The sequence below is a fragment of the Aulostomus chinensis genome, chromosome 11, assembly GCF_037954235.1.
Source record: "Aulostomus chinensis isolate RoL2024-O1b breed Wild chromosome 11, RoL_Achi_v1.0, whole genome shotgun sequence".
In the NCBI taxonomy this organism is placed as follows: Eukaryota; Metazoa; Chordata; class Actinopteri; order Syngnathiformes; family Aulostomidae; genus Aulostomus; species Aulostomus chinensis.
Window position 1 is genome coordinate 5,384,077 of NC_141330.1, and position 17,700 is coordinate 5,401,776.

The 17,700-nt window shown below is 42.1% G+C and overlaps 1 protein-coding gene across 4 annotated transcripts; it reads right to left on the bottom strand.

Moving 5' to 3' along the window:
- Positions 1 to 50: 50 nt before the first annotated feature.
- fli1rs (Fli-1 proto-oncogene, ETS transcription factor-related sequence) lies at positions 51 to 17,631 on the bottom strand. Of its 4 annotated transcripts, none has more exons than XM_086217903.1 (10): positions 17,390 to 17,631; positions 10,054 to 10,259; positions 8,928 to 9,094; positions 5,619 to 5,822; positions 4,823 to 4,903; positions 3,472 to 3,540; positions 3,281 to 3,343; positions 1,681 to 1,728; positions 1,362 to 1,448; positions 51 to 1,105 (listed from the first exon to the last, which is right to left on the bottom strand). In XM_086217903.1, exons 1-10 carry the CDS (start codon positions 17,405 to 17,407, stop codon positions 585 to 587), a joined length of 1,464 nt encoding a protein of 487 aa, XP_086074029.1. In that variant the 5' UTR covers positions 17,408 to 17,631; the 3' UTR covers positions 51 to 584. The 4 variants fall into 4 exon arrangements, with proteins under 4 accessions (XP_086074029.1, XP_086074031.1, XP_086074030.1 ...); XM_086217905.1 differs by lacking the exon at positions 17,390 to 17,631 and adding an exon at positions 16,833 to 17,375; XM_086217904.1 differs by lacking the exon at positions 1,681 to 1,728.
- Positions 17,632 to 17,700: the final 69 nt, after the last annotated feature.

Sequence of the window (17,700 nt, forward strand, 5' to 3'; positions counted from 1 at the left end):
AAAAAGCTCCAAAGGCGAGTTTAAAGTCAGCCTGTAAATGATCGTGACAGGAGTCCATCTTTAGTTAAGGCTATTATTTATTAGCTTTACATCATGAGTATAGGTTTTATTGCTACATGACAAACTATCTGTACAATTTTCTTTTACAAACGCCAGTTCATTTAATGTGATAACTGCTCATCTCAGCTGACAAAGTGAAAACCATTAAACTACTCGCACAGTAATTTGCCTTTACAAAACTTAATATCAAACAAGGTACTTACAAGTGGAAAAAGAACAAACACTTGGGTTCCATTAAAAAATAACCGTAAATACAATGTGGCATCCGTATATTCATAAAATTCGTGGAAGAGTATAATACCAAATGTTTCCATCAGTCAATCAGAGTGAATTTACCCTCATGTTTTCTTGCGTCCATCTTTAAGAATGAATGTGACAAAGAAAGCATCTTAATGCCCTTTATAACAGCAGACCGTAGCGTCATATCACCTTCAAGGTTCAGCTTACGTGCATCCTGGATGAAACGTGCATGTGAATTGTTACACATTTGGATTCCTCTCGTCCCAGTGGGCCATACATCGTCCTCAGTAGTATGAGCTCAGGTGGGAGTGGGTGGCGGGATGTCTGGTCATGGCTGACCCCGTGTAGATGGGGTTGTTGGGTGAGTTCCAGTATGTGGACTGAGGGAAAAAGTTGGTGGGGGAGACAGGCATAGGCGGAGGGTGGCCACCCATGAAGTTCATTTTGGGCTGATGGCTGTGGTAGGGCTGGACGTATGGCATCTCAGTCTGGTACTTAACAATCCCTCCTTCAGCTGCGTGATTCTGGTGTGTCTGCGATATGCCTTGGAAGTCAAATTTGTAAGCGTAGCGCTTGCCGTGCACTTTAGTCATGATGTTCTTGTCATAGTAGTAGCGCAGAGCACGACTCAGCTTGTCGTAGTTCATGTTGGGCTTGCTCTTACGCTCCCCCCAGCGCTTCGCCACCTCGTCTGGGTCGGTCATCTTGAACTCGCCATTGGTGCCCTCCCAGGTAATGATGCCGGCGTTGTTGCTGTCAGACAGCAGCTCCAGCAGGAACTGCCACAGCTGTATCTGCCCCGATCCTGGGAGGAGAGATTGGGTCCAGTTTAGTGAAATGATGCTGATGCCACTGCTTGTTCCCATAAAGCAAGACAGGGTCGAATTTTTTTAGATCATGTAATCTGAAATTTTGAGTCTTTTACATTTACATATGATAATCAATAGGTATAACCTAGGATAACAGAGTTGTTTCCTAATAGAAACGAGAAACAGCTCCATTATTTTTTTCCACCAAATGTGACCTTTTCACTGTGTGGCTTGGAGGAAGCAGAAACCTACCCACAGGCCTGTGAGCGCTGGGGTCAGGGAGCTTGTATGGACTTTGTTTGCCTGTTCGGTTCTTGGATGAGCTGAGGGCTTGGCCTTCTGTGAGGAAACAGCAGGGCAAACAGTCACTTTGAGAGGGAAGCCAGATTTTGTCTGATGCAATTACGCTGACACAACAGGTGTTGCTTGATATTTAGCACCATTTTTTGAAAGTAAGTGCCCATGTGCCTGCCCTTTCTTGCTTTCCTCATATGTTTGCCAAAGCAGACAGTGTAAAGGCCTCATTTGTTTCATCCTTATTCATTTATCTTTATGTGGTTTTCAGTCTTACCTGGGTTAGCTAGTCGGCTGCTTATGGGCCCTAATGTCTGATATGGGTCTGTAAAAAAAAAAAAAAAAAAAGGGAAAAAAAGCAATTGTTGTTCATCCATATTCTCGCTCATAGATGGTACCTTTTTGCTTGTCTTTCAAGCCTAAATATTCCAAAATTCCACTAAAGTGGTGTTCTAATGGCGGCACGGTGGTGCAGTGGTCAGCACTGTCGCCTCACAGCAAGAGGGTTCCAGGTTCAAGCCCCGACTGGAGCACAGGATCTTTCTGTGTAGAGTCTGCATGTTCTCCCTGTTCCTGCGTGGGTTCTCTCTGGACTGTGGGGGGAAGCCGGAGTACCGAAGATCTCAAGAGGGGACGAGGCTGATTGATACTCTAAATTGACTGTAGGTGTGAATGTGAGTGTGAATGGTTGTTTGTCTCTATGTGTTGGCCCCGTGATGGACTGGCGACCTGTCCAGGGTGAACCCCGCCTCTCGCCTGAAGGCTGCTGGGATAGACTCCAGCCCCTTCGCCCTGAACAGGATAAGTGGTAGAAGATGAATGGATGGTGTTCTAATTTTGTTCATGTTCTAGAACTTATCAAGAGCTCATTTTGTTGGAGTGAAATACTTAAACCACCACTTATCAAAACTTATGCTTTCAGAAACCAAATATATTGGAAATCAAAAACTGAAAATAGAAGCTTCCATAAGTTCTCCAACCCTCTGGCGTAGCACTGGTGTATCCTGTTTGCTTTATTTATCTTTGAGATATGTATCGAACTAGACCGGAGTCCACCACTGGACAATGGAATTGATTGAAAATAGTGTAGAATGGTACAGATAAGATCCCACATGTCAAACTGCAAGCCAAAGCTAAGCCACAAAGTCCAAGAAAAACTCCTAACTATAGCAAAGCATAGACTAATAGAAGGGCATAAACCATTTCTGCCACTTTGAATTCCAGGAGCAGCAGCCTCAGTAATTGTCAAATGGAAGCACCAGGACTCCTAAAGTTGCCTGTACAGCCAACCCCAAGTAAACAGTCTAGAACAGCTTCGGTTAGAGAGTTGGCCGAGGACCCAGCTGTCGTTCTAAGAATTCTCTGGCAGTGGCTAAACAGAAACCTCTCACGAATAAAAGGCCTGATAATAGTTCTCTTTGAGATTCTGCTAAGACAGGACTCAAAGCTCAAAGTCTTGCAAACTCCAGGCACCGAACTAACAACATCATGCTGTGAAAGTGCTTCTCAGCAGGGTGGGGGTGGGGGGGTTGTTGAGGGTTAGCCAAATACAAGAGTCCACAAGGAAAACCAGGTTGACTTTCACCTTTTGGCTCAACAATGGCTGAAAGGCTTTTTGACTATCCATGAGTGGAGCAGCCAAATGCCACAAATTAGGAATTCATAGAGAGACTTGAAGATGGCAGTTCAGACACTTCCATTCCAATCATACGGGACAGGAAAAGATCTGTTGGGAAGAATGGGATAAGCTGTCCGAATCCAGTTGACCAAAGTTCTGAGAGATCTGCTCAAGACGACTCAGCTGGGACTCTTACCAAAGGGGGGCCCAATTGAGTTTAAGAATAATGTTGGATGTTTGGTATGAATGGTCTACACACCTTGGACAATTCTGGGAGCAGGCTCTGTGACTCTTGTGTTGTGTTGGTGCTCCATGGGGGAACCTTCAAATGAGGAAGAAAATTATGCGTCATCGTCAGCTGTTTTAATTTGAAGAGACCTCGTTAAACCAGTCCTTGTTATCCTCTTAAAAAGGGGTCATGGCCATTATTTTCTGTATTTATTGTCATACCTTTTGGCACTGCAGTCATGGTGTTTGCAGGCCAGCTGCTCCGACGGCTGATCTCATCGAAACTGCTCTCTGCACACAAACGCAAACAGGGAATGAGACTTTGACAAACTTGTGGTATGAAACGTCTTTGAAGTGGATAGTCAAGCTCTAATGGGAAGGAAGTCAGCCAATGGAGACCTAGAAGATAAGAGGGCAGACATGGGAGGTCTGAAGATGACCCTCCGTTTCTTGGGTGAGCCTTCTTTTGTTCAGGCCACCCCTGTCGTCACAAGATTGTGAGTTGTGTCTCAGGAGTGGTACCCATACCCCCCATTTCCTACGCCGGTGCAGCTGTTTCCTGTCTGAAACTGGCTGTTGAGTTTTGGACTCATCAATAGAAGCCAGTGTTGGAGCCTTTCTTCAACTCAAACTTTAACACGGTTCTGAACTCAACACATTGTTTTTAAGTCTCTAAATCATTCAAGTACCTCACAACTTCGCGATAAACTTGAATTATGAAAGTTTGACTCGCACAAAGAAAAAGTGCTCACTGAGTTTTCAAATACAGTGTTTGAAGTCAAAGATAAGTTCTCCATGAGGCCTCTGTTCCATATTTCTCTTCCACATCACCTATCTAAATGGGGAATATTTATAGCATGGATGCAAAAAGAAGTGCTGTCTACTTTTATAATTTAAACCCTTTGAAAACGTAACCAACCATGACTGAATTCAGTGTCGAAGTGTTGAGATTAAAACCTTTCTTAGTTCCTTTTCAGTTCAAGTTGACTTGTCAAATCTACATCTACACGAACCCCGGGCTTCGATCAGATATGACATGACTCCAAAACACAAGCAAACACTTGAGCAGTCCTTCGTCATAATCCGACTGGGACATGCATCAAGTGATAAGTGCTTGGCTCTTATGGTTTTCAGAGCGAACCCATCCACTCGAACCCAGCAAGTAAGACAAAATCAGAAATGGAGAAATCTCTTGTGTGAAACAACCGAACCCGCTGCAATGATGTATTCCTGTTGACCCAATTCCTCGTAAGATGCACAGCCGAGGTTTCTGGGTCTTTAACTGAAGGTAGTCCAAAGTTTCATCATAATGTGTTTGATACCAGGGTCTGCAGTCCATTTGAAATTGTATAGTTGACGTATTCTGATGCGTCTATACAAACAAGTAAACGCAAACCAAATATGACGCCCGCTTGTGATTAGCATATGAGCAGTAGCTAACAATCTTGTGCTGCTACCGACAGAGTAAATGTGCAGGCAGTGTTTGATCAGGTAAACACAGGTGATGCTACAGTTTGATTTAATGCGACACGCCTTCACTGAGGAGGAGACAAGGGAGGGGGCGGGTTCTCACCTGCTTTCACCTGTAGTCGGGGTTGTTGTTGCGGCGGTGTGTTGTTGGTAGGAGTTGTGGAGTAGGAGAATGTAGGGCTACCTGTAGTAGAAGCCAAACAGTAAAGAGTCAATCCCTTAAAAGGGACAACTGACAAATATGTGGGAGGAATGAGTGTCCTGACGAGTCAGAGAATGTCAGTAAAAGCTAAAGAGGTGTTGACTCATTTGTGATGACACCGATCGCAATCTTGCATCGGATGAAGTTATATTGTAAGATGTCTCATGTCATTCTTTCAAAACCCCTTATGTCGTAATGGTTCTCTCCAGAGGACAATTGTTGCTGACCGAACACAGCTGGATACGATTCTCTTCATCAGCAGCTGAATGTTGCTGTGAGTCAGTCACAAACCGTAAAATCGTGTAATGTGACGTGTATTGATTATCAACCTCAGCATTCATCGCAGATAATATCAATCAAAAATGAGAGAGCGTATTATGTTGTACACAAAGACTGACTTTGGTGATTTTATGTTTGAAGCTGTGTACAGACGGTATTCTGTTGATTGAAAATAATTAATTAAGAGCAAAAATGTATTTTTTTTTTCAAGGCTAAATACTTAGAAGACAAAAAACAGAGCATTAACATGCCACCCCTGCATATTTTGACTAAAATAGATCAAAATATAGTCATAAACAATGGAGAAGGAAATCAGTAGTCTTCTAAATTAAGCAGTAGTTTTTACTAGTGTAGGTCTAAAGATGTGGTCCTGACTTGAGAGTGTCATCAGCTGGAGGGACATTTCAGGGACTCTTACTCTGTCTGAGGTAATTGAGGTGCGAGAGCAGGATGTCTGCGTTGTAGGCTGATGTGAGGCGCATCATGTCTTCTTTGGACATCTTGCATAGCGCTTTGCCGTCCAGCGCCTGGAAGAGCATGACATCCACCTCCTCCAGGACGTACTCCTTGATGGCCCAGTCCAGCCACTGCCGCACGTGGTCCTGTGTCCAAACCTCAGGATCTGGCATGAGAGGGAGGAGAGTCGGATATCGAGGATCAGGGGGAAAAGATCGTTAGAAGAACCAAATTAACTTTTGCCGTTACTCTTCAGTGGCAAGAGTGGCCTCTGCTCCCTCAAGAGGTGATTACAAGACACAGGTGTATCATAGTCAGCGTATCGATGTGGGGAGGATATGTCACCATTTTAAGAGCGCCGGTCTAATGGCTGACGGTAGTTTGTTCCAAGTTTATTGTAATTTGAGGGGCTGCAGGTTGTCTGATTTATCTTTGCCTTTGGTCTTGGGCCTCGTACTTCCATCTCTGACTCTGGTGTTTTGGTGTGTGGCGGGGGAAACATTTAGGGTGAAATATTCACATGATGTTGCATTAAATCATGCATCAATCATGGAGGACATGTTTAAATTTTCAAAGTGTTCCCTTTTTTTGGGGCTGAAAGTCAAACTCTTAGCTGTTTTTCTTTAGATTTCTTGATGACAAAATATCCATACAAAGAAGAGGTTGCAGTGAGGAGAAACAGGAGAAGTGTATGCATTTGACTCTTGAGTTATTTAGATTTTATGTATTGAATTTCCACAGCAAACACTCTATGTACTCTTGGACAAACGTGACTTCTTTGTTGGGCACGAAACTGCTGAATGACGGCACACAAGTTGAGATACTTGCGATTTTAGTGTTGATTTTTGTAATGTGCCGTTGGGTGGCTTTTCGACAATTCTGAGAAATATTAAAAGCCAGATTTTGTTTGCCCAAGTTGTTACATTTAAATGCACATTTCAACCATCTTGTTTGCAGAACAAAGAGTGCGAGTTTCTCTCATTCAGTTGTTGCCTCTTTATCTTCTTTCCACTTCTTGAAATGAATCCTGTCATTAATGAAACACTTTTTTTATGGCGTGTATAGATAGTCAAACGTTCTAATTTAGGTTATTGTAACGTTCTAATGGTCCTCACTTTTAGATGTCAAATAGAAATCACCATAATTACAATTTTTCATCAATTTTATGTTATGGAAGGTTTGGACCTTCTACCTTGACTACTTCAATAATAGGGAGCTGTACTTTCTACTGCTTAACAACGGATTTATCCTTGAAAAAAGTCTAAACTTCACCAGGTTTTGTGCTGCTAACAATTAATTTTCAAAATGTGGACAACACAAGACAGTTAAATTAGTGGACCAAAATTTAAAAAAATAAAATAAAAATCAAATCCTAAAAGTCAGTCATCATCTCCAATGGCATTTCTAGTTTCTCCCATGTAAATATTAATTTTCTTCAACATAATTAACTACAGACATTGAGTACTTCAGTCCAAATCCACCACCATTGATATCTACTCTCAGATGCTGCTTGTTACTACAAATGTGGACAGTATGCACACTTATATTGGATATTGTGTCATATTCTATGCCCGTGTATTTTTCAGTCTAAATATAGACATATTTTGTCTCAAAAAAATTGATTCTGATGTCTCCGTTCAGTCCCAAAATATCACTCGTCTGGTTCAGGAAGGTACACTCATTTCCAGTGGCAAACAATGACGGTGCTTTTTGAACTGCCTGTAATATTAGGCAGGAGCCTCGGACTTGAACAGAGGAGAGGCCACCACACCCTCGCGTCCTGATTGTCCTTGGTTAACACATGCTACTGTGATGCAATATCCGTCAATTATAAGGCAGAATAACTGAGTTCTGGTGACTCATTTGGAAATCTCGCTTGATTCCACAGAGGGCTGAGTGAAAAAAAACAGTAGCTACACCTCTCTCTCTCTCTCACACACACTCACACACACACACACATATATATAATCTGCTGTTGAACGTCGGACATTTCCAGAAATTGATTCACTGAAAAGTTTAACACACTCTTCAAAAATGCTCATACCTCAAGTCTCTCGAGATCAACACATCAGATCGCTGCCATGACGACTACATCAAATATTTGACCAGTGAGTCATAACAATGACGGCTAATGAAGAATTGATTTTCCTCTGTGACGAGAAATAGAAATCCACTGTGCTCAGCTGGAGCAGATGCCAACGAGCTGTCACTGAAGTTGGGACGATCGTTCAACAAGTTTTTGTAAAGTACAAGGCAGTACAATTACAGAGCAGCTCCACAACGCCAAGACTCATTCCTCCGGTTCAGGTTCCGATTTAAATGAACAATATTAGTGCTCAGTTTGAAGGGACAAGAACGGCAGCCTTTTTCACCAACAAATCTCAGGGAAAAACACAAAGTAACTTGGTTTGTGTATCAGGACTTCCTAATGTACTGCATCTTTGCCTCTCAGCTGAAATCTTTTTGTAAATGAGCCACAAATGACTGTTTCAAGAGTAAAAAAAAAAATTTAAATGCAAAAGTCTTGGTCACCTGGACTGTGTAGTTTTTGGTAAACAATATTGATGTAGTCAAGTGAGTTTCTGAGTTTATTTTTAATGAGGAAATGAGCCTTTCCCTTCAACACTGCGGCACATTTGAAAGTGTATGGATAGTGGAAGACCGTCTGTAGGTACATTTGCAACCGTTCACTCCGACTAATAAGCTAAATTAGGCTTTGGACTCACACATGATGCTTGTTAATTAAGCACATAGCATTCATGTTATTTTTTTAGGTCTTCTGGGATGTAAAGGAAAGCATGACCGTATCGTGGCGGACCGGAGAAAGAGCAAAGACTTGAACATGCTGGAAATGCATTTAATCAAAACATGTAATGTAGCCACCGATTTTTATTCTTTTTTTGGTCTAGCTCATGAGTTGTGTTGAAATGGATGATTTAAAATTACAAAGAAGCTCGTCACACTTCTACTCCTACTCGTTCCCTCGTTAAAGTTGCTGCCCAGAGTGTAAAATTTACACCCAGTTTAAAAAAAAAAAAAAGCACAACACCAGTAACACACTGCTATTGTTTGTCTGGGGCACTAGGGAGGAGTAGTTTTTAGGGAAGAAGGATTAGATGCGCACAGGCACATGCGCACGCAAGCTGAGCCGCTCCTGGTTATTGATATTGCACAAACCCAGCGTGCAGCAGATGTTGGGAAACTGTCTTGTGATGGGGACGGTCTTGAGGATGGAGGCTGAGCGCCGGTTCACGTGAGGGAGCCTGCTCACCTGCTGGTACGATGACCCTCTTCTCCTCTGTGGTGCTGCTGGGTGGGGTGGCAGTCTGGGGGCTCATACGAGACTCCGGATATGCGGCCTGGTACGGCATGGGGACGCCGTCGCTGCTCATGTGCCTGGAGCGCTTGGTGACACTGCAGTCCACTGGGGACTCCCGGCTATGACAGACAGGAGAGAGAATCATTACTGGAGTAGAGGACAATAGCACTACAAGTATGTGCTGGCCAAGCAACCTGGGTTCAAACACACATGCAGGGTCCCACTGAACTCTTATGGTTATAGAGGTTTTGAACTCAAATCCAAGTGTTTGAGAAGTACTGAGCATATGAGTACATTTTTAAATGTATTTATTTGGATTGAAACTTTTAAGTGTATTGAACAGCTTGTAATGAGATGAAAATGAGTGGCAGTAGAGTTTGATGATTAGATCACTTGATCTGGAGCAGCCGCAGTTTTTGTATCGGTTCAAACTGAAGAAGAGTGAGAGGCCATACATTTAATACAATAATACATTCAAGTTTTAATTTGTCTTTTAGAATTTTTTTTTTTTTAAACTAAAATGCATCAGGGATGAAAGATAAACACATCTAGATTGTATAAGATTGATATTATTGAGCAGGGGGAAGGTGAAAGACTCAAATATTTTTAACTCATTTGTGCTGGACCTCAAAACTTCTAGGATTGTTAGGTTTGTAATTAGTTGATTTTTGCTGGTCCTCCTCAGATTACTTTCTAAGAGCTTTGTCTGGACGAGATGTGCCTTTCCTGAAATGGATAAAATAAAGGAACTAATCAATTAAGAATTTGTTAATCACCTTGATGACAAATGTAATTTAAGGACTATTAGATGTTATTTTTACATTGCAGACATCAATCATTTTAATAGCAACTAATTAAAAATAACTATTTTAAAGTAAAAACATCCAAATTTCCATGTTTGGATTTCAAGCGTAATCACCTGGCTGAGATGGTTTATAATGATGTGGTTTCATTTTGGTATTTATGACCCTGTAAATGGTTGTATTGTCGGGGAAAACCCGCAACTGTGACAAAACCTGCGTCAGATGATGGTCCGGGAACCTGCGCTCCCCTGTGGCCGCGGCCTGTCCTGACTCACCTTGTTCCGTTGACGTGCTCGCTTCTTTTCCCAGGGTTTTGCGCCGCTGTTGCCATCCACTCAGGCTCGGTGGGCTCGGGACTCTGCTTGGAGGCGTGGCCATATCCCCCGGGCGACGTCATCTCCGTTTTCATGTGCATGGTAGGGGTTGCAGAGTAGGGCGGCTCGAATATGGGCTGATCCTCACTCACCACGGACAGCGCTTCCTGTCCAACAGAGCCACGGGGGTCAGTGTCTGTCATAACCTGTGGAAACGCTGTTTTTCTCACTGGCTCACTCAAGTTTATTCCACCTGCAATGCTTCAGCAAACATGAGCAGAAGCAAAACTACCGTAGCTAAAAGAACAGGTTTTAGAATGAAAAAGTGGTTTTTAATGACTTCAACCTGGAAGAGATACTTCCCCTAAAAATTGCAGTCCCCTTCAAGCGACTCACCATTCCCACGTTTATTCTACAAACCAGCAAAACATAAATTTGACTGCTTTTAAACCTTTTTTTTTTCTCAGTATTGAAGTCACGGTGTTACATGTCAAGTATCTTTTAAGTAATTCTGTTTACAAATGCTTTCATGTTAATTTTGTGAGTTTTCCTAAATCAAGAAATCAGAAAAATATTTGAACCCCCCCCCCCGGCATTCAGAGAACAGCAGCCACATAATTTTACCTAGAAGCTAACAGAGGCCAGCCACCAATGACAACAAATCATTAGTAGTTATTCTATGGTGGATCTGTAGTATTCTAGTTTAATCAAAGTGTTTTTATGGATTATTGAGCATACGGCTGGTTAAAGAAGGCGTGGATTATATTTCACGATGTGTTTGGGGACTTTGTGAACAGATATCTTGACTAGTTTTGCTGTTATTCATCTGACATCTGGTCTCAAGTATTTATGCAGGGGACTAAAAAAAGTCTTTGCGAGTTCAAAATGCCCGTCAGTGTGGAACTGAAAGACAAATTTCACTTTTTTTGAATGAAGTATCGCTGTAATAAAGAAGGAAAACTCCCTCCAAAATCGGAGCAATGGTAGACATTTGCAGGAATATTAATCTCCATGAAATAAGTGACTGAAAAAGATGCATTGACTTAAAGACTGAATTTAAAAATGCATTAAAAATTAATCTGTCGAATTACTATTAATCAATGGGAGGAACACAGGGAATGGTGGACAGGCTGTATACAGTTGTCCTATGATATTTCATTAGTATTTTCTTGTCTTTTATTCCTCTTTAGCACAACCACTGATCAAATTAATTCGCTTTAGGTCCCCCCCCCCCCCCCCCCACATACACACACACACTTTCCTCCCCCTGAGGAATTTCTAAGTTTGCTAAGATGCAAGTCTGCTGCTGTCCGTTGTTACTGCCACAAAAACTGCATATTCAGATACTTCAAACTCAGCAGTATTCCCCTGTGACTGAAACACCAAAGAACATTCATGAGTAAAGTGTTCAGAAAAATTGTCAAGGTATAAACTGCTCTGCTGTCTAATCTTCCAAAACATCAGCCAGCTTAACCACAGTTTTATTTTTTCGTTAGGATTTTGGTCTGGGGGGGTGTTCTCTCAAGGTGGAGTCTAATCGAGATGCGAGTCTGTCTTCCTGTGTTCAGCACCTACGGCAAAGCCTGAAGTAAGTGCCAACACGAGATGGCACTTCCCACGCACACAGAGGCCGAGCGCTGGAGCTGTTGTTCTGTCTGCAGCTCAAATTAAGTGTGTGCATGCGCAGTGCGATGACAGGAGTCTAAGTGGGTGCAAGTGCGTGTTTGTTTAGAGGAGCTGAGCATTGTCTTTGAGCCATGTACGTCAGCAGCGTGCTTTTTCAGTGGCCTACAGGAAACCTGGCCGCCATGTGCAGGAGAACCTTTTGGCACAAGCTGAGGGAGAGGAAATGGTGGATGGTGGATGGGGGGGGGGCACGGTTTTAAAATGTGGGTCATTTTAGAGTTGCAAAACAACGGTAAAGCCCGTGGGCAAGGGAGGAGAGGGGGACCAAGTCTTTGGACACGAAGAAGAGTCTTGATTTAAGTTCCAAGTGCCGACTTCACATGTTTTGGGGTTTTTTTTTAGCTCGATTGTTGGCTGGGTATTGTATAAGTACTTCATAAAGCAAAGTACACGGGTATTTCCTTGAAACTACAGATACCGAAATTTGTGATTTCAGCGACCTGCTGCCATCTGTAGACTTCCCTCCTGTGTGATGCATACGCCCATTTGCCAAAGTGAGCCCCGGCAAACCGTTTCAGTCATAAAATACTATATTTTGCTTTCACTACCTGACATAATTCACCCAAGATTAAAACAAAAAAAAAAACCCTGTAAAATGCATTTTTAAATGTTAGAAGTATAGACGTGGGCCGATCGCAAAGAAAGAAGTTCAATTTAACCACTTGATCAGATATTTTCCTGCTTCACAATCTTTTTGGTGCCAGAAGTTTACGTTGTGACTAAACGCAGCTTCTAGATGATTCGTAGCTTTAGGATAGGATGATTTTGCAGCCTAGATTATTTAATATGCATGTATGCACGCACGCTTTCCAATTAAACCGTTTATATAAAACTTTAAAAGTTTTCCTGTTTGCTTTCCTCGATCTACTTTGTATATTGTGATTTTTGGCAAGGCTGGGGTGAAATGGGACTTCTTTTTTCTTTTCTTTTCTTTTTTTAAACCCCATTTCAACTGTTTAAAAATACACTCTGCATCTGAGTGTTAAGCAAGCCTTTAATTCCTGAATCTTTGAATTGTTTGAAAGCACTCCCTCTTTTCTAGTTCAGCTGATTTTTCTTTGCTCTACTTCTGTTGTCGTCCTCTTTCCCCCCAGTCTTCCTCTCACAGTGTGTTGGGTGCAGACACACTCGACTCAGTGCAGAAGTGAAACAGAACCCTGACAGCGGGACAAAACTGGCTGCCCACAGCAAAATTCTTGGGTGAAGTTGTGAGATAAGTTGAAGCTAAATAGTTTTTTTCCTCTTGTACTTGAGTGTTGATACGATCGTGACTCGCAGCCACCCATCAGCTTTAAGTAAATTCAGTGACAAGCTCATGCTTTCACAACCACAAACGCAGACGACTGCTCTCTCTCTCTCCTCCTCCCTCTGTCCTCTGCACACTGATACAAATACGCTAAAATGCGGCCTCACCACTAACGCCACAACTGACTTCCTGTTCAATGTTTTTCATAGAACTGTCATTTACTTAGTGACACAAAACAGCTTTTAAAAATATGACCGTCCAGAAGCTGCCTTGTTCCTCAGTGGCATGATGTTTATTCTGATTGCGTTTCGTCTCAGAACATTTCGAGCTTTTCTCGTGTATATTGAGAGCACAAATATGGCGGACTGCACGGAAACTTTGACATGGCTAGAAGTAAAGTTGCATCATGCAGTCTTTCCCAAACCAAGAGCTTTCAGTGTAGTCACATGCTGATAATAGGGCTGGGCTTCGTCAAGGACCTTCAGATGCGTATCCCGATAACTGCATATTAGTCAGGATGCAATTTAATAACACTACAATGCAGTACAGTAAATACTGCAATCTACACTATTTTCTGATGTTTCAAAGTAGAGCTGCAAATACAACTTGCCGTGTGCCACCCGAGCAACTCGGCAGAAAAAATTTCTTAGAATGATATTGTTGCAGCCAGGTTGCAGAGTTGCACTCGGTTACTGCGTGCGTGATCTGTTGCTGTCCAGCAGGTTGGAGGTTGTTGACACTGCAGTCTAAAGGGGGTTTGCCTATAAGTCAGGATGTCTTTTGTGAATCCAGATCTTTTGGACTGTGTCTCGTGGGTGTGACTAACGCTAAAAAGACTAGCCGGTGTCACCGCTGTAGCACGAGGCCAGCCAATAGAAACGCGTCTTACATCTTTCAGCGCAACGCTGACTCCTAACTGGATGTGTTTGGGCGGTGACAGTGGATGTCTTTTAAGTCTTTCGATATCTTCCCACTGACAAACAGGCTACACGTCTCTCCCTGGCTGTATTGTCCGTGAGAATTTGTGCGCTGGCTCCACTTCATGAGCAGTTGCGTTAAGAGACGCACACGGCACGTCGTCCGTGTAGGCAGACATCGGCCATTTTTAAAAATAAATCGAAAATCAGTCCAGTAGCTGATATTTATATTGATCCAATTGATTTATATTGATTTTGTTCTTTGCAGTAAATATATTCTTTATGGGCTTTTCCAAATGGTTTGGAAGGAAAGAAGAACTTGACTTACTTGAAGAAAATCATGTAAACATGTCTCGTACTATCAACATCAATACACATCAGCTAGGACACAAAGCAAGTAGGACATATTAGCATATTAGCATGAGTGAAACATGAACCAACACGTATCCCTCGTTTTCATCATCCATCTCCCCAGTCAGTGAACGTGGACGGCGGGATTAATAGTCTAATTCCTCGACTGACTACTTGTGATTCAGCAACTCAGATTCTTCTCATTAGCAGACGGATGAATATGAGCTGTTCTAAAAAAATAAAAAAAGTCTCATATGGAATTGTTACTTTATATTTGGACAAGTTTTGTTTTTTTTTTTGCCAGATTTTCTTGCTGAGCCCAAAGTCTCAACTCAACAGCAATCACAACTGTTAGATCTGTAAACAGAACTTTTAAGTTGGCAAAGAAAAGTTCGGACTTCCATGAATGGACTGAATGTTTACAAGTGCATTTTAGTCAGGAAGCTTCAGGAGACCTTCGATGAGCTCTGACAACTTTTATATCAGGAAGTCATCAAAAGGACAAGGACTGGAAGGAAATCTGAGAGTACAAACAGTCTTAAAGTTCTCAAAGTGAATGCGACGTGACTTAAACGCAAACACCGCGCGAGAACCACCAATCATCTGCAGGAGGAGGGATACTAGCTGCGCTGAATTCCCTGCACCTCAGCATCCTTGTTGGAAATTTCCAAGTTTTGGCCAAAAGTTAGCTGAAGCCAGTTTCGGAAGATGTGCAGTTTCTGCCCAACTTTTACGTTTGCAGACAAAACTTTTGGATTTAAGAGGACATACGTTAGGGGAGCTACATTTTTGCGACTGTATTTGAAATAAAATCTCGTTGAATTGAAACCTATTCTTTTTTTGATCACATTTAATGATGTAAATGTAACTCTTTATTTGCTTCTTCTACAAGTTGCCTCTAGAAACTTCAGGAAGGTTAACATTAAATGGTTTTCGGTGATATTGAGATAGAGGTGGAACAAGTATACAGTTCCTTTACTCGGATAAAAGTAGAAGTACCCAAACAAAAATGTACTCTTGTAGGATAAAAAAAAGTTGATGTCTTATTGTCTCATCAGAATTCTACTGTTGTAAAATTAAAAAAAGTGTATTGAATTGATTAAACATCGAAAGCAAATGTACACATTCTACCTGATGTTTGTGTGTCCCAGTTCAGTTCACTGACCTCTAAAGGTCACGTTGAAGTGCAGTACCTTCCAGGTACGCCACTCTGACTGTTCAACTCATCAGATTTTACCGTATTTTCCATTATAAATAAATATAAATATATATATTAAGAATTACTGATGGATTCAAATAAATGTAGTGAGGTAAAAGTAAACTTCCCTTTGCAAATACTCCCAAGTACATTTACCTCAACGTTTAGTGGCTGAGTCTTAATACTAAGAGGCTTTTCACCGCTGCCTGACTAAGCCAGAGACCAGGTTGTGAGCCGCCATGTCTGAGGCCAGGAAGAAAGCAGAAGTAAAAGTTAAGGCCGAAGCAGCTGCGCTCTCCGGCACACAAACAACCAGGAACCGTGGAGCACTGGGGGCCGCAGGCACACGCCCGGTCCGGCCCGGTCCTCCTCCACCTCTCGGTCCGTGTGACACAGTCGAGAGAAAACAGTTCAACGCCTCGGTCTGTCCGTCCTCTCCCTTCATGGCCCATTTGACTTTTTTTTTTTTTCTTTCTTTTTTCTAGTCCAGGGAGCGGAAGAGTCTGAGGTTTTAAACAGGAAGCCTGCTGGGTTCTGATAACGACACCTGACAAGTGCTCCAGTTTGCAGCAATAAATCATACAAAAATAACCTCAAACACACAATCTACTGCAAGTGAAGAGAACAACTTTGTCATCATTTGTGCTTAACCAGTAAAAAAAAAAAAAAAAAAACGTGACACGTGATTGTACTTGAACGCAAACATGTTTCTATAAACTTAAATTGAATCTTTTAACGATCAGAAGAACCACTTTCGTTTCAGTATGTGGCACCCCCCCCCCCCGATTAATTTAATATTTAAGAAAACTCGATCGAATGTGGCGATCGAAATGCATCCAGATATTTTTTTAAACAAAAAAATGAGTCAAATATGGATTCAACTTTGTTTCTAAGGCCCACTTTTTTAAAAAAAAATCAAAATCAAAAAAGCATTTTTTTGTCTTAAGGCTTTTTTGGGGGTTGGAATCTCACACATTTGTCGTTTTTAACAAATTAGGGATGTCGGTTTCATGTTGCGTCGAAATGACGAGAAATTATTCAGGAAGTTGCAAGAACATTTATTGCAATAATAATAAAAACCTTCAGGCCCTGTGTTGGTATGGTGCATTTTCGTTTTCAAAATAAAAAAAAAAAAGCAGAGCCGGGGTTTAGAAGTGGGTCTCACACACTTTCCTTCATTACGTGACGATAAACAGCCGTTTTAATTCTAGGTTTAATAACGAAATCCTGACGTGGAGGCCTTTAGGTGTCATTTCTAGAACGACAATCGCCGGTTTGGGCCACCATCAGATAAACGGGTGCTGTAGTAGAAGTAGTAATAGTAGTAATAATTGGACAGTACCAGTCATTTGATGGAAATGGATCCGTCTGCTTTTGAAAATGTCTCTCCGAGTATCCAAGTTGGTCCATGGCGCCTTCAGGGACACCTGCCTTGTGCGCAAGAATCAAGTCCTGCATCACTTGATTGATTCTTCATTCAAGACAAAATCTTTCTTTCTTTTTTTTTTTTTTAGGGAGGTGGGGGGGAGAGAGTTCCGTCTAAAATGTTGACTTATTTCCCTCTTCTCTCTGTCTGTCTTTTTCTGTCTTGTTTTGCTGCTCCGATGAGTTCGAATTAATCGGGTGAGGGGAGAAAAAGGAAGAAAAAAAACCAAAAGTCCGCGTTCGTTCGGAAATCCTCTTATAAGCTGACAGCAATTAGAGTTTTTTTTATCCGAGTGTAAAGATGTAGTGGTTAGTTGTGTTATTATAGAGCCGACATACAACCACGAACGGGAAGGAAGAGGAAATTTTGTACAAGAAGGAAAGAGTGGGGAGCTCTCTCACTCCGCGCTGGTGTGGGTGGCCGCCTGTCATTTTCACCGCCGGCAGCAGGTTAAAATCGCGTCGAACACCTACCTTTATTGTACAGTCCATCGCAGCAGCCTTGTAGTCTTTGTCATTTACTCGATTTTGTCTATATTTTTGCTTATTTTAGCCTTCTAATCTCGCTTCAATTCATGCAGGGGTGCATTGGCTTTATAAGACGCAAACCACTGCAACATTTTTTTGCGCACAGACCATAACCGGATGGCAAGGGTTTTTTTTTTTTTCGTCCTCTCTCTCTCTCTCGCTCTCTCTCGCTCGCTCTCTCTCTCTCTCGCTCCGAATTGGGAAGTGAACTCAGTCGATGAAACCGCTGAAATTACTTCTGAGCGCTTAGTGCTCGG